The sequence below is a fragment of the Papio anubis genome, chromosome 9 (genome assembly GCF_008728515.1).
Source record: "Papio anubis isolate 15944 chromosome 9, Panubis1.0, whole genome shotgun sequence".
NCBI lineage: Eukaryota > Metazoa > Chordata > Mammalia > Primates > Cercopithecidae > Papio > Papio anubis.
The window spans coordinates 105,598,088-105,611,646 of NC_044984.1; the positions used below are offsets into that span (position 1 = coordinate 105,598,088).

Sequence of the window (13,559 nt, forward strand, 5' to 3'; positions counted from 1 at the left end):
ACAGAGCAAGACCCTATCTTTAAATAAAAAGAAAACGGGCCGGGCGCGGTGGCTCATGCCTGTAATCCCAGCACTTTGGGAGGCCGAAGTAGGCGGATCACTTGAGGTCGGCAGTTTGAGACCAGCCTGACCAACGTGGTGAAACCCTGTCTCTACTAAAATTACAAAAATTAAGCTGTGTGTGGTGGTGCATGCTTGCAATCTCAGGTACTCAGGAGGCTTAGGTGGGAGAATTGCTCGAACCTGAGAGGCGGAGGTTGCAGTGAGCTGAGATCGGGTCACTGCACTCCAGCCTGGGCGACAGAGGAAGACTCCATCTCAAAAAAAAAAGAAAACAGAGGAAATGTTACTCCCCCAGGACAGTATCAGTAATTCACAATATTGAGGAACTACTAGGGGCTAGGCACACCAGTGAGCATGCTTCACAGCACCCCCTGAAGCAGACCCTATCAGAAACCCCATTTTAAAAATAAGGAAACTAAGGACCGGAGAGGTTGCTTGCTACTGTAAATTTTTGCCCCTAAAAATCCTGGCAGAAACTAACAGGGGCAACCATGACAGGGCCCACATAGGCAGTGGAGCAGCGGGACAGCCAGGTGCCTGAATGTCGTGTCTAAGGACTTGCAGAAAGACAGAGGTGCAGGTTATAGGGAGTGGGCAAGGGGTAGGAAGCAAGATGGGGCTTGACTCGGGGGCCCCAGGCAAGGCCTGTCCCTACAGCCAGCACAAGCAGGCCTCGTCTCTTCGCAGGGGCCTTCAAGAAGTACAGATCACTTTGGCGGCCAGACTGGGGGAGGCAGAGGAGAAAATCAAAGTCCTACATTCAGGTATGTGTCAGCACCATGTGGCCCAGAGAGAGGACTGGGAGGGGACAGTAATGCTGTCAACGAGGGGTCATGGCTTGGGGTCTGCCACATCCAGGTGTTTTAGAATCAAGAGGGCAAAATGGGAGTTTGGGAAGAATAATCTTACCCAGTGGGGGTCCAAGCCTCTATGCCCCAGAGGCTACATTGCTGTGGAAAGAGGATTTGAGAGAGAGTTAATTCAGGTGGTGGCCAAGCGTGGTGGCTCACACTTGTAATCCCGGCACTTTGGGAGGCTGAAGTGAGAAGACTGCTTGAGCCCCAGAGTTTGAGACTGGCCTGGGCAACATGGCAAGACCCTGTCTCTAATTAATTAATTAATTTAATACAACCCCTGCAGGGGCCAAAACACTACCAAGCCACTGACTTAGAGGAGGCATTGGGGAGGGGTGAGGTCTGGGGCAAACTGGAGAAATGAGGCCTCATCTAAAGAGACAGCCACTGCTTAGCACCAGCTGGCCGCTGCCATATGGTCCCCTGTGGCCAGGCCCTTCCATTTGCCCAGAGAAATTAGAAATCTGGAGTTTGATGAATCTGTTCATTGTGTGGATCTTCCCTGTCCTCCGGCCTGCCAGGTTGGAACCGCGGGGTGGTTGAGCACATGGATGGATGGCCCTGCCCAGGTCCTGAAGTGATTTAAGGATGTTGAGGGGCTTATACCCCAGGTCATGGGGCAGACAGCACCACGCCTCCACCCCTCAACCCTGGCCTGGGTCCCCTGAGCTTCTAGGCCCATGGAGAGTACCTCATCCGCCCTGCACTGCCCACCCCAGCCACTGCACGTCCTTCTCACCAGCCTGAGCCCCTCTAGGGGCAGGAAACTCATTGCCTGTCACCAATTCTGACTGAGAGAAAGGTCTCCGTCACTACCCGAGCTCTCATTCTGCCTGCTGGGCTTCGCAGAGGGAGTGGGCTCCACCTCCCTGGGAGACCCAGCTCCTTCCCACTTGGAGGTGGGGCCTTACCCTGCCTCTGCTTTCTCCCAGCGCTAAAGGCTACACAGGCAGAGCTGCTAGAGCTGCGGCGGAAATACGACGAGGAGGCGGCATCCAAGTAAGTGAGCCCTGCTGAGGTGTACCTCCTCCCTCGGACCCTCCCAGTCAGGCCTCCTCCTTCGGACCCTCCAGTACTTGCCTCCACCCTCTGACCCTCCAGTACTTGCCTCCTCCCTCTGACCCTCCCAGACGTGCTGCCTCCCTCTGACTTTCCCAGATAGGCCTTCTCCCTCTGACCCTTCCAGACATGCCTCCTCCCTCTGACCCTCCAGTATTTCCTCCACCCTCTGGCCCTCCCAGACAGGCCTCCTCCCTCTGACCCTCCAGTACTTGCCTCCTCCCTCTGACCTTCCCAGACACGCCTCCACCCTCTGGCCCTCCCAGACAGGCCTTCTCCCTCTGACCCTCCCAGACACACCTCGTCCCTCTGACCTTCCCAAATACGCCTCCTCCCTCTGACCCTCCCAAACACGCCTCCTCCCTCTGATCATCCCAGACACGCCTCCACCTTCTGGCCCTCCAGTACTTGCCTCCTCCTTCTGATCCTCCAGGACTTACATCCTCCTTCTGTCCCTCCAGACATGCCTCTTCCCTCTGACCTTTCAGACATGCCTCCTCTTTCTGACTCTTCTCCTTCCTCTGACTCTCTGCTGGAGGCCCCCATTTCATTAAGCACCCCTGCTCCTCACCCCCAAAGGCACACTGCTGTCATTTGCTATGCCACTTGCATACCACAGCCATAAATAATGTTCTGGGACCTGGGCTGAGCAAGGGGCTGCTTGGTGGCGGCCTGCCCCTTTGCCCTGGCCCCCTAGGACTGTCCCCACTCCCCAGCTCCACACTCCAATCCTCAGGGCTGAGAGGCATTCACCTAAATTACTCTGGACTCAAGCGTTTATTTAGGCTTTAAGAAATCATTCCTTCTGCAAACACTTATTGAGCACCTACTGTTTATCCAGTGCTGTTCTGCATCCTTGGAGGAAACATGAGAACATGACCCTGTCCTCAGTCAAGGAGAGGAGACAAAAACTGATGTGCAGTGATACATTTGTTCATTCACACATATTGAGCACTTTCTGTATGCCCAGCACTGTTCTTGGCACATGGCAAATGCTACAAAGGGAAGAACTGGGGACGGGAAAAGAGAATGACAAGAAGGAGTGGGTCCTTTATCCAGGGTAGTCAGGGAGAACTCCCTGGAGGAGGTGGCTTTCAGAATGAAGAGAAGGCCACGTGAAGAAAGCAGGGAAGGGTGCTCCAGGCAGCAGGAACAGCTTGAGCCAAGGAAGGCCCTAAGCATGCATGAAGCACGTGTGTGGCCTTGAGTCACCAAGTGCTCCCCACATGCCCCCCACATCTCCCACCCCCTGCTAACAGAGGGGACACCTCTCCCAAGCCCCTCCATGCTGGCAGTCTGGAGGGGGCTGGGCAGCGCAGTAAACAAGTGACCACTGGGGACAGTGCAGGGCGGCCTCCCAGGAGAACACTGTGATCAGGATTTTAAAGCCGAGGGCCGTTTTCTTGAAGAAGGGCATTCCAGGCACCACCGGGACAAAGGCTTGGAGGTGGAGTTCAGAGAGGGCCCCTGGGGGAGAGGGGAGGCCAGACTGCCTGGAAGAGGTGCAGTGCTGACGCGCTACTCCCTTTTCCTCACAGCCTAGGCTCTTTTCTCCCCAGCCCGATTTCTCTCCTGTAGCAAGGCTGGAAGGGAGTGCCTTCAGCCCTCCCCTGGGCTCAGGCAGGGGCTGGGGGTGTCAGGAGGGGCGGAGGCCTGGAGCCCGCTGGAAGCCCTTCCTCAGGGCCTCATCTTTGTGTCTCAGGGCAGATGAAGTCGGCCTGATCATGACCAACCTGGAGAAAGCTAATCAGGTGAGGAGGCGCAGTTCCCGCCCGTGGGTGCCAAAGGTTCCCTCTGCCTGGGGTGGGGGTCTCGGGCCAGACGAGGAGGAAGGGACGGAGCTTCGCCAATATTTATTCAACTGTGGGTCCTGTGCATGCCATGTAAGGGAGCCAGGAGGGGTCTGGGCCCCAGGCCCTGCCCTCTCCAAGCTCCCAGGGTGGGCCCGGGGTGGGGGTTGGGGTAGGGAATACAGACAGACACACTTGGAAATAGAGTGCTCCAAGCAGCAACAGGCAGGAAGGGGCCCCTGACCCAGACTGCAGGAGTCCAGGAAGACATCCGAGAGGAAAGGATGTGGAGCTAAGACCCAAAGAATGAATGACAGCGTATCTAGGCACGGATTCTAAGTGAGGCTCCTGCATCCTGCCTTCCTCCAGCTCAGAGGTGCTGCCATCTGGTGGGCAGAGTCAAGCAGGACTTTAAAAGAAGGGCGACCACAGCCAGGGGGCTCTAGCCCAGAGTCTTGCGTGTCCACCACATCTGTCCCCCAGCTCCCTGCAGTGCCACCAGCCAGAGACATGGCCAGGAGAGGCCAGCAGGGCCTCGAGCCCTCTGTCCCTAGGCCCATCTTCCTGTCTGTGGGGTGGGAGAAGATACCCACCTGCCCCGAGGTCTGCGGGCCCTCAGGGAGAGAGGTCATTTTCCCCAGGGGCAGTTAAGAGGGGCCTCTTGGAAGAGACTTTGTAGCTGGGTTTCAGAGTCCTGATGCTGTTCCCTGAGGGAGGGCAGCCAGGTAGAAGGCTCAGCAGGGGCAGAGGCCCGAGGTGTGGCTCTATGGGCACGGTGGGGGCACTCCCTCCTGCAGAGGAGACTTGGATAAAAGGGTTGATTCTATGTCCCTGGGAAGCCACCCGAAGGTGCAGGCCTGGGCTGGAAGTGCTGAGACTCTATGAGCCCCTACCCCTATAGAAGCAGTGTCCCCTAGGAGGGTCAGGAAGGCCAAAGACAGGGCGAGGTCACAGTGGTGGTAGTGACCGCAGTGGTTTCCCTGGGCTTAGGTCCAGCATAGTTTTCTGAAATGACCATTAAGTGAGCCCCATTTTGTATGGGCTACATAGCCTTTTTAGTGTGATTTTTTGAATAGGTAATGCATTCATGTAGTTCAGAACTCAAGAAGCTACACAAGGGCCTGTCTTGGAAAGTCCAGCCCTCCTCCCAGTTCTCTCCTGCAGCAGCCTCTCTTAGCAGCCCCTGGGTTCTCCTTCCAGAGATGGTCAATCCATTCACAAGCCCACGAATATATCTTTTTTGGGGGGGCAAGGGGGACAGGGTCATACTGTGTCGCCCAGGCTGGAGTGCAGTGGCACAATCACGGCTTACTGTAGCCTTGACCTCCCCGGCTCAGATGATCCTCCCACCTCAGCCTCCCAGGTAGCCAGTTATCTGGAAACAGAGGCTTGCACCACCACGCTGTGCTAATTTTTTGTATTTTTTTGTAGAGACGAGGGTTTACTATGTTGCCCAGAATATATCTATTTTAACCAGTGCCCCCTTTTCATTGAGACAGGGTATCACTTTGTCATCCAGGCTAGAGTGCATTGCTGCAATCACAGCTCACTGTAGCCTCAACCTCTGGGGCTCAAGCAATCCTCCTGCCTCAGCCCCCCAAGTAGCTGGGACTACAGGTATGCACCACCACACCCGGCTAATTTTTATATGTTTCGTAGAGATGCGGTTTTGCCATGTTGTGCAGGCTGATCTCAAACTCTTGAGCTCAAGCAGTCCACCCTCCTGGGCCTCCCAAAGCACTGGGATTAGAGGTGTGAGCCACTGTGCCCAGCCACCCCTTTTAAAAACAAAATAATAATATACTATGTATACCATTGTGAACCTTACTTTTTCCCTGTCTATATCTTTGAGCTCCTTCCGTATCAGTATAAAAAGCAGCTCCTCTGTTTTACAGCTGTGTGCTGTTCCTCGGCAGGGTGCCCCATCGTCTAACCCAGGGGAGGGCAAGCTTTCTGTAAAGAGAGAGTAAATATTTTCAGCTGTGCAATCCATACAGTCTCTGACACAGATTTTCAACTTTGCCATTATAGCATGAAAATATAGACAATATGTAAGTGAATGAGCATGGCTGTATTCCAATAAAACTTTATAAGAACGGGCAAGGCTGCACACAATGGCTCATGCCTCTAATCCCAACACTTTGGGAGGCCGAGGTGGGATGATCACTTGAGCCCAGGAGTTTGAGACCAGCCTGGGAAACATAGGGAGACCCCATATCTACAAAAAATTTAAAAATTAGCCAGGCATGGTGGTGTACGCCTGTAGTCCCAGCTACTCAGGAGGCTGAGGTGGGAGGATCACCTGAGCCTAGGGAGATGGAGGCTGCAATGAGCTGTGATCATGCTACTGCATTCCAGCCTGGACGACAGAGTGAGACCCTATCTCAAAAAAAAATAATAATAAATAATAAAATAAACGATCTTATAGTACTTGGAATAGAAAGCATAGGAAGCATTTCTCATAATGTTTCTCCTAAGTCCAAAACTAAAACCCACACATTATAGAGACGTATGGAGAAGAAAATAAATGTCACTCTATTAGGTTTTTAATCTCTGTATTTATTAATACTATTTTAATGAGGATGCTGGGGTACAGCAGATCCATATTATTACTTACAGGATAATAACCACACCAGTTTGCCCCGATTCTTACTCCTGGGGTGAGAAAATGAGAGCCAGCTATCATCCCACATGTACTTGAGTTTGCCCCAATTCTGAATCTAAGTGTTCACCTAGGGACCTTCTGAGAGAGGGAGGGAAAGAATCTACCTCCCAAGTGTCATGTGGACAGAGACAAAGACCTGGCTTTTAGTCTTTGGAATGGAAACACATCTCTTGAGGGGGAGATAAGACTAGTAGCTTTTTTTGTTTTTCTTTTCCAAGAGACAGGGTCCAGCTCTGTCACCCAGACCGGAGTGCTATGGCAAGATCATAGCTCACTGCAGCCTCAAACTCCTGGGCTCAGGGGATCCTCCCAAGTAGCAAGGACTACAGGTTCATACCACCACACCCGTGATTTTTTCTTCTTGTTGTTGTCATCGAGATGGGGTCTTGCTATGTTGCCCAAGCTGGTCTCAAACTCATGGCCTCAAGCAATCCTCTCACAGTGCTGGAATTACAAGCATAAGCCACCATGCCTAGCCCCAACTAATTGCTTTAAAACCCAGCTTGATTGTTCAGGGTCTGTCTCCGTGCTGTGTGTCTCACCCACCCTTGATGTCTAAACACATAAACCTCCAGGGAAGGAAACCTCTGGGGTTCTCAGTAGCTGATCAGCCATGAGTTGAATTTCCAAGCCTTGTCCTTTAGTCCAGATCTCAATTTTCAATCAGATATGCTCAGAGAGCCCTAACTATACAGAAGCATAAAAATATTTCCTTTACAGTCCCACACACCAGGAAACTCTTCCTAAAACAAAATTGAACCGTTTCTGGAACAAGGCAAGATACGTATAAATAAATCAAATGTGAACATGAATGTGTGTGGGTCTCAGTATGCATACATTGGGCATAGCATCCTGATTGTCAAGGTCAGTATAGAGTTAAACATAATCACTATGACCTGCATTACCAGCCAAAGGTAAAAATACAGCCACAGCTCTTTCAATTCTCTAAGTAATGGCTCCAGTAATATACCCTCATGATGTTAACAAAGTTAGCCAATTATTGATGCATTTATATGTGCCAGGCACCAAGCGAAGATATGTACCAAATTGCATTTGGCCAAACCACTTCATTTGCAGAACAACCCTATGAGATAGTTGCCTTTATAATCCCCATTTTATTAATAGGGAAACTGAGGCTGGGGAGATGAATCCTCTTGCCTAAGATCACATAACCAGAAAGCTGCAAAGTCAGGATGTGAGCCCAGATTTCTCTCCAAAGCCACAAGGTTAAATGTATTAACATTTGGGTGCTTCCTTCTAGGTAGAAATTTGAAGAGTTGAGATCTACCAGCTGGGTGTGGTGGCTCATGCCTGTAATCCCAGCACTTTTGGCAGGCTGAGGTGGATGGATTGCTTGAGCCCAGGAGTTAGAGACCGGCCTGGCCAACATGGAAAAACCCCATCTCTACTAAAAATACAAAAGTTAGACAAACCTGGCAGCACACACCTATAATCCCAGCTACTCAGGAGGCTGAGGCAGGAGAATTGCTTGAACCCAGGAGGTGGAAGTTGCAGTGAGCCAAGATCGCACCACTGCACTCCAGCCTAGGCAACAAAGCAAGACTCTGTCTTTAAAAAAAAAACACACACACACAAAGAAAAAGAAAGAAATCTACCAGCTGGGCACAGTAGCTGAGGCCTGTAATCCCAGCACATTGGGAAGCCAAGGCAAGTGGGTTGCTTGAACCCAGGAGTTCAAGACCAGCCTGGCCAACATGGCAAAACCCGTCTCCACTAAAACTACAAAAATTAACCAGGCATGGTGGTGCCCACCTGTAATCGCAGTTACTCAGGAGGCTGAGATGGGAGGATCGATTGAACCTGGGAGTTGGAGGCTGCTGTGAGCCTTTATTGCACCACTGCACTCCAGCCTGGGTGACAGAGCGAGACCCTGTCTCAAAGAAAAACAAAAAAAAATCTACCATAGACCCAGTTTAGTGAACTGTTGCATTCTGATTTTAACCACTCAAAACCCCTTTTTGTTAGATGTTTTTATTGCCCCCCGTTTCAAAAAGAGAAACTGAGCCAGGCATGATGGCTCACTCCTATAATCCCAGCACTTTGGAAGGCTGAGGCAGGCGGATCACCTGAGGTCAGGAGTTCAAGACCAGCCTGGCCAACATGGTGAAACCCTGTCTCTACTAAAAATACAAAAAATAGCCGGATGTAGTGGTGTGCACCTGTAATCCCAGCTACTTAGGAGGCTGAGGCAGGAAAATCTTGTGAACGCAGGTGGGGGAGGCTGCAGTGAGCCAAGATTGTGCCACTGCACTCCAGCCTGAGTGACAGAGTGAGACTCCATCACAATAAATAAATAAATAAATAAATAAATAAATAAATAAATAAAAATAAACTGAGACCTAGAGAGGAAATGACTTGCCAAGGGGCTGCAATAGCCTATGGGCTGGGAAAGCACCTCTGCAGATGCTGTGTCTGGAACTCAGTCCATACCAGGTGGCATGAGAGTTGGGACAGCTCTTGCATTCGGACTAGCCAGGCCTGAAATTAATGTGGCAGACAGAAGTATCTAGAAATGTGTGAAAACCTGCCAGTCCCACCCAGACAGCCTCTCTCTCCCTGCCTTTGTAGAGCAGGAATGTTCTGACTCCCTGGGGGTCCCACGCACCCCACAAGAACCCAGAACCTCCTCAGAGGGGCATTTCTTCCTGTCCTTTCAGCTCAGGAGTAACCTCAGAGGCTGCTATTTCTTGTCCCCAGCCCAGACAGGGCTCTGTGACTGGTCTTCATAGCTCCAGGACAGGGTCCGGGACTAGGATGGCAGGACCTGAGGCCCTCGGAGGTCCGCCTCCCCAAACCCTGCCTGAGACAGTGCAGGGAGAAGGTGGAAGTGCAGAGTGGGCTCTGCAGTGGCCATGCTCACCTCTCGCCCACGCTGTCCCCTTCTCCCCAGCGAGCTGAGGCTGCCCAGCGGGAGGTGGAAAGTCTCCGGGAACAGCTGGCCTCTGTCAACAGCTCCATCCGCCTGGCTTGCTGCTCTCCCCAGGGGCCCAGTGGGGTAAGGATGGGGTCGGGGAAGTGAGCAGGGAGGGCAGAGGGAAAGATCGGGAATGGATGAGTTTGTGGGTTTCAGCATGTGAGTGACACTTTGTGGTTGATTGTGTGCATCCATTTGAAACTGGGAGTGTGAATGTGTGTGGGTCTCTGTGCATACACTGAATGTAATCACTATGACCTGCTACATCAGCTGAGGATAAAAATACAACCACAGTTCTTTACTTTTCAAGCCTAAGTTTCCATATATCCTTTATTACCAGGAGTTCCAATATCTTCCTTTGAAGGCCTCCCTTACCCCCAGTTGTCCAAGAATGCCAGAAACTTCCTCAGACCAAAGATCATTCTGATTGCCAGATGCACCAGCAAGGACGTGGGGGAGAGTGAGTTTGAGGCAATACAGCAGCATGCAGTTTTTGTGGATGCCACCAGGTGTCGCTGTTGAACACTGGTCATAGCAGCTTGGTGGATGCCAGGGATGGTGATGCCCCTGCTGGTTTTCAGTCCCAAAACTGGGTACTTTTAGGAGTATGAGCCAGCCAACATATCAATAGGCAATCATCACCAGGACTGCAGTGGGGCCACACACCAAGATAAAATTTAACATTCATACTCAGCCATTGGTTTCCAAATCATGCCAGGTGATTCTAGGGGGATTTCCCACCCCCGGCACATGCTGTGAAGAGCCAGTCTTCGGTGATCAACCCTGAGGTTCTTGTGTTAGGCCTAATTAATCAATTCATCTTTCTCTTTCCTCCTGGTTTGTGCCTCTTTGGGGTCCTGGTGTCATTTCTTGATGAGACTTTCATCAAGGCCACCCCAACCTACCCTTCTGTCCTATATTAGCAGTCTCCATCCTGGCTCTCCCAGAAAGCCGTGGGTTCATTATGTGAATTGGTCTGCCTTCTTTCCAGATCTCTGCATACCAAGGGGTGAGATTCATGATTCCTTACATAATAACAGGTCTGCTCCAGGGTGACTTCCCTCTCCACCCATGAACCTGAACTTGCGAGCATAATTTTCACTTCATCTGACACCCACATATACAGGCCCAGGTGTCTATGTCTCTCTTTCCATTTGAATATTGCAATGAGTCTCTGTGAATGTGTTACTGTGTATGTATGTCTCTACTTGTGACCTTTGGGCAACTGACCATATTCTTAATCTGACTGTGCCTCAGTTTCCTCATCTATACAAGTAACACCTACTTTATAGGGTTATTAAAAGGATTACATGAGTCAGGCATGGTGGCACATGCCTGTAGTCCCAGCCACTTAGGAGGCTGAGGCAGGAGGATCTCTTGAACCCATGAGTTTGAGTCCAGCCTGGGCAACATAGCAAGATCCTGTCTCTGAAAAAAAAATGGATTACATGTAAAGTGCCTAAAATGGTGCTTGGGTCATTGTATATGCTCACTAAGTATTTGATGCTACTAGTATAATTATTAATGTGTCTTTGGTATGTCTGGGATGTTTTTGCTCAGGAGAGCATGTAGCTTCTTTGGGCACATGCATGTCTGTTGTGTGTGATGATGTGTCCTTGTGAGTGTCTCTCTTTGATGCATGAGTATTTGTGTGTGTCAGCGTATTTGGGAAAGTACATGTGTTAGTGTGTGCTGTGGCTATAGGTGTGTCCTTGTGTGTCAGCCTGTGTCTGTGTCCCAGGAGATGGTGTGTGTGTCCATGTGCCTGGGTGATGGCATAACACAGACAGAGTGAACACAGGAGAGAGAGGCTGTGTGGAGAGAGATGGAGAGTGAGAGAGCCCATGAGGATGCCTCATAGAGGAATTTGCCAATGGTTCTTAATTAACCCCCGTGGAACCCGGCAAATGCCTGTGCTAATCAGCCCCAGGGAACTTTGCTGGTTTGGGGGGTGTGCTTTTCTGAGCACAACAGTGGCACTCGATGCTAATTAATTTAATGTATTAATGGCATCCGCTTCCTGTTTTAATTGGCATTTATCTCCATGGAAGAAAGCTGGGGTTGGGTTGGGGCTTTTTGTTTGTTTGGTTTTTTTTTTTAAGTGTTTCTTAGATTTATTTGTAACTAAGCCTGACATCAGCCTGACTTCAGGTTCCTCAAACAGCAACCTCTCCATCTTCATCCAGGACAGAGGGGCCATTTCCTAAAATGTGGAGAAGCCGTAGGTCTTGGGGCTATCAGCAAATTAGGCAGAGGAAGGAGCCACCCATAACGTGGCCCGTGGCTCCAAGGTGTCAAGTCTAATCCTGAGGGTCCCTTGTTGCCTAGAATGGGGATATACCCCTGGAGCAGGAGCCAGACCTGAGCGAGAAACAAACGTTTGCCTATGCTGATTCCTCTGTCACGAGCGCCCAATCCCCAACCCCAGCTGACTACTTCTTTTTGTCATGGTTGTTCTTTTTTAATAAATCTTTTAGTCAAAGTGTAACTTAATACATAAGGAAAAGTGCACAAATCATAAGTGTACAGCACTTTGAATTTTTCAACACAAACACACCCCATACCATCATCCAGATCAACAAATGTACATTCTGTTTGGGATTCAAGGGTGGGGAGGCCAGACCTGTGGACCCCAGTCCCTCACCTCTCAGCCCCTCAAAGACCCCTTTGCCTGCAGGATAAGGTGAACTTCGCTCTGTGCTCGGGCCCTCGGCTGGAGGCCGCGCTGGCCTCCAAGGACAGGGAGATCCTGCGGCTGCTAAAGGATGTGCAGCACCTCCAGAGCTCGCTGCAGGAACTGGAGGAGGCATCCGCCAACCAGATCGCTGACCTGGAGCGGCAGCTCACAGCCAAGTCCGAGGCCATAGAAGTGGGTCCTGGGGAGGGGGCGGGGGGCAGGCGGCCCCAGGCCGAAGCACACAGACCAGCCTTACCATCTTTCTTTGCTCTTCTAGAAGCTGGAAGAGAAGCTCCAGGCCCAGTCTGACTATGAAGAAATTAAAACGGAGCTGAGGTACCATGTGGGGTGGGGCTCCACAGACCCCCAGCACTGTTCCCTGGCCAGGAGCGCTTGGCATAGTTCATCATCTTCCTCCCTCCTACTAAACCCCATTTGTTCTCTCCAGTAACACTGTGGATATCAAACCTTAACCATCCTTAGGCCAGGTGCAGTGGCTCATCCCTGTAATCCCAACACTTTGGGAGGCCAAGGCAGGAGGATCGCTTGAGCTCAGGAGTTTGAGACCAGCCTGGGCAACCATGGGGATAACCCATCTCTACGAGAAAAAAACAGTTTTAATTAGCCAGGAGTGGTGGTGGTGCGTGCTGTAGTCCCAGCCACTCAGGAGGCTGATCTGGCCACTCAGGAGGCTGATGTGGGAGGATTACTTGAGCCTGAGAAGTCAAGGCTGCAATGAGCTGTGGTGGCACCACTGCACTCCAGCCTGGACAACACAGTGAGACCCTGTCTCAAAAACAAAGCAAAATGAAATTCAACCATCTTCAGTCGTTTTCCATCAAGAGCTGCCTGTACAGGCAATTCACCTGAGGTCAGGAGTTCAAGACCAGCCTGGCCAACATGGCAAAACCCCGTCTCTACTAAAAATACAAAAATTAGCCAGGTGTGGTGGCGCTCACCTATAGTCCAAGCTACTCGGGAGGCTGAGGCAGAAGAATCGCTTGAACCCAGGAGGCAGAGATTGTGCCACTGCACTCCAGCCTGGGTGACAGAGTGAAACTCTGTCTCAAAGAAAAAAAAAACCAATCTGCCTGCAGACCATACAAGGGAACTTATTATGGGCATGGTAACTGGGAGGTGATTCATTAACCAGCTAAACTCAAGCTGGCCAGAATGGGATCAGTTCAGGCAACACCCCTTCAGGTAACACTACCACCTGTTAATGAGCCTGCTACTTCAGGCTTGGGATTGCAATGACTCTGGAATTAATGGGATTCTGGGGAATGGAGCAGTCATTGTCAGGGAGGTAAGCCGGGTCAGTGCCTCTTGCAAGACCTCTCCTCCAGCCCGGGGGCTGGCTGACCTCAGACCCTCTCCACTTGCTCCGGCAGTATCCTGAAAGCCATGAAGCTGGCCTCCAGCACCTGCAGCCTCCCCCAGGTAAGTGTCCCTGCCACCATCCCTGCAGGACGGGCTGTCCCAGTGAGCCTTCCACCCACCAGGTGCCCTCTCAACC

The 13,559-nt window shown here is 51.2% G+C and overlaps 1 protein-coding gene across 5 annotated transcripts in view; it reads left to right on the forward strand.

The window, feature by feature from the left end:
- CUX2 (cut like homeobox 2) overlaps positions 1-13,559 on the forward strand; it is a 319,501-nt gene that overhangs the window by 264,482 nt on the left and 41,460 nt on the right. For all 5 annotated transcript variants that reach the window (XM_031650754.1, XM_031650756.1, XM_031650753.1 and 2 more), the window contains exons 7-13: positions 751-827; positions 1,850-1,916; positions 3,679-3,727; positions 9,343-9,447; positions 12,044-12,235; positions 12,321-12,379; positions 13,435-13,483. In XM_031650754.1, coding sequence (XP_031506614.1) covers positions 751-827; positions 1,850-1,916; positions 3,679-3,727; positions 9,343-9,447; positions 12,044-12,235; positions 12,321-12,379; positions 13,435-13,483 — 598 coding nt within the window. The remainder of the gene's footprint in view (positions 1-750; positions 828-1,849; positions 1,917-3,678; positions 3,728-9,342; positions 9,448-12,043; positions 12,236-12,320; positions 12,380-13,434; positions 13,484-13,559) is intronic.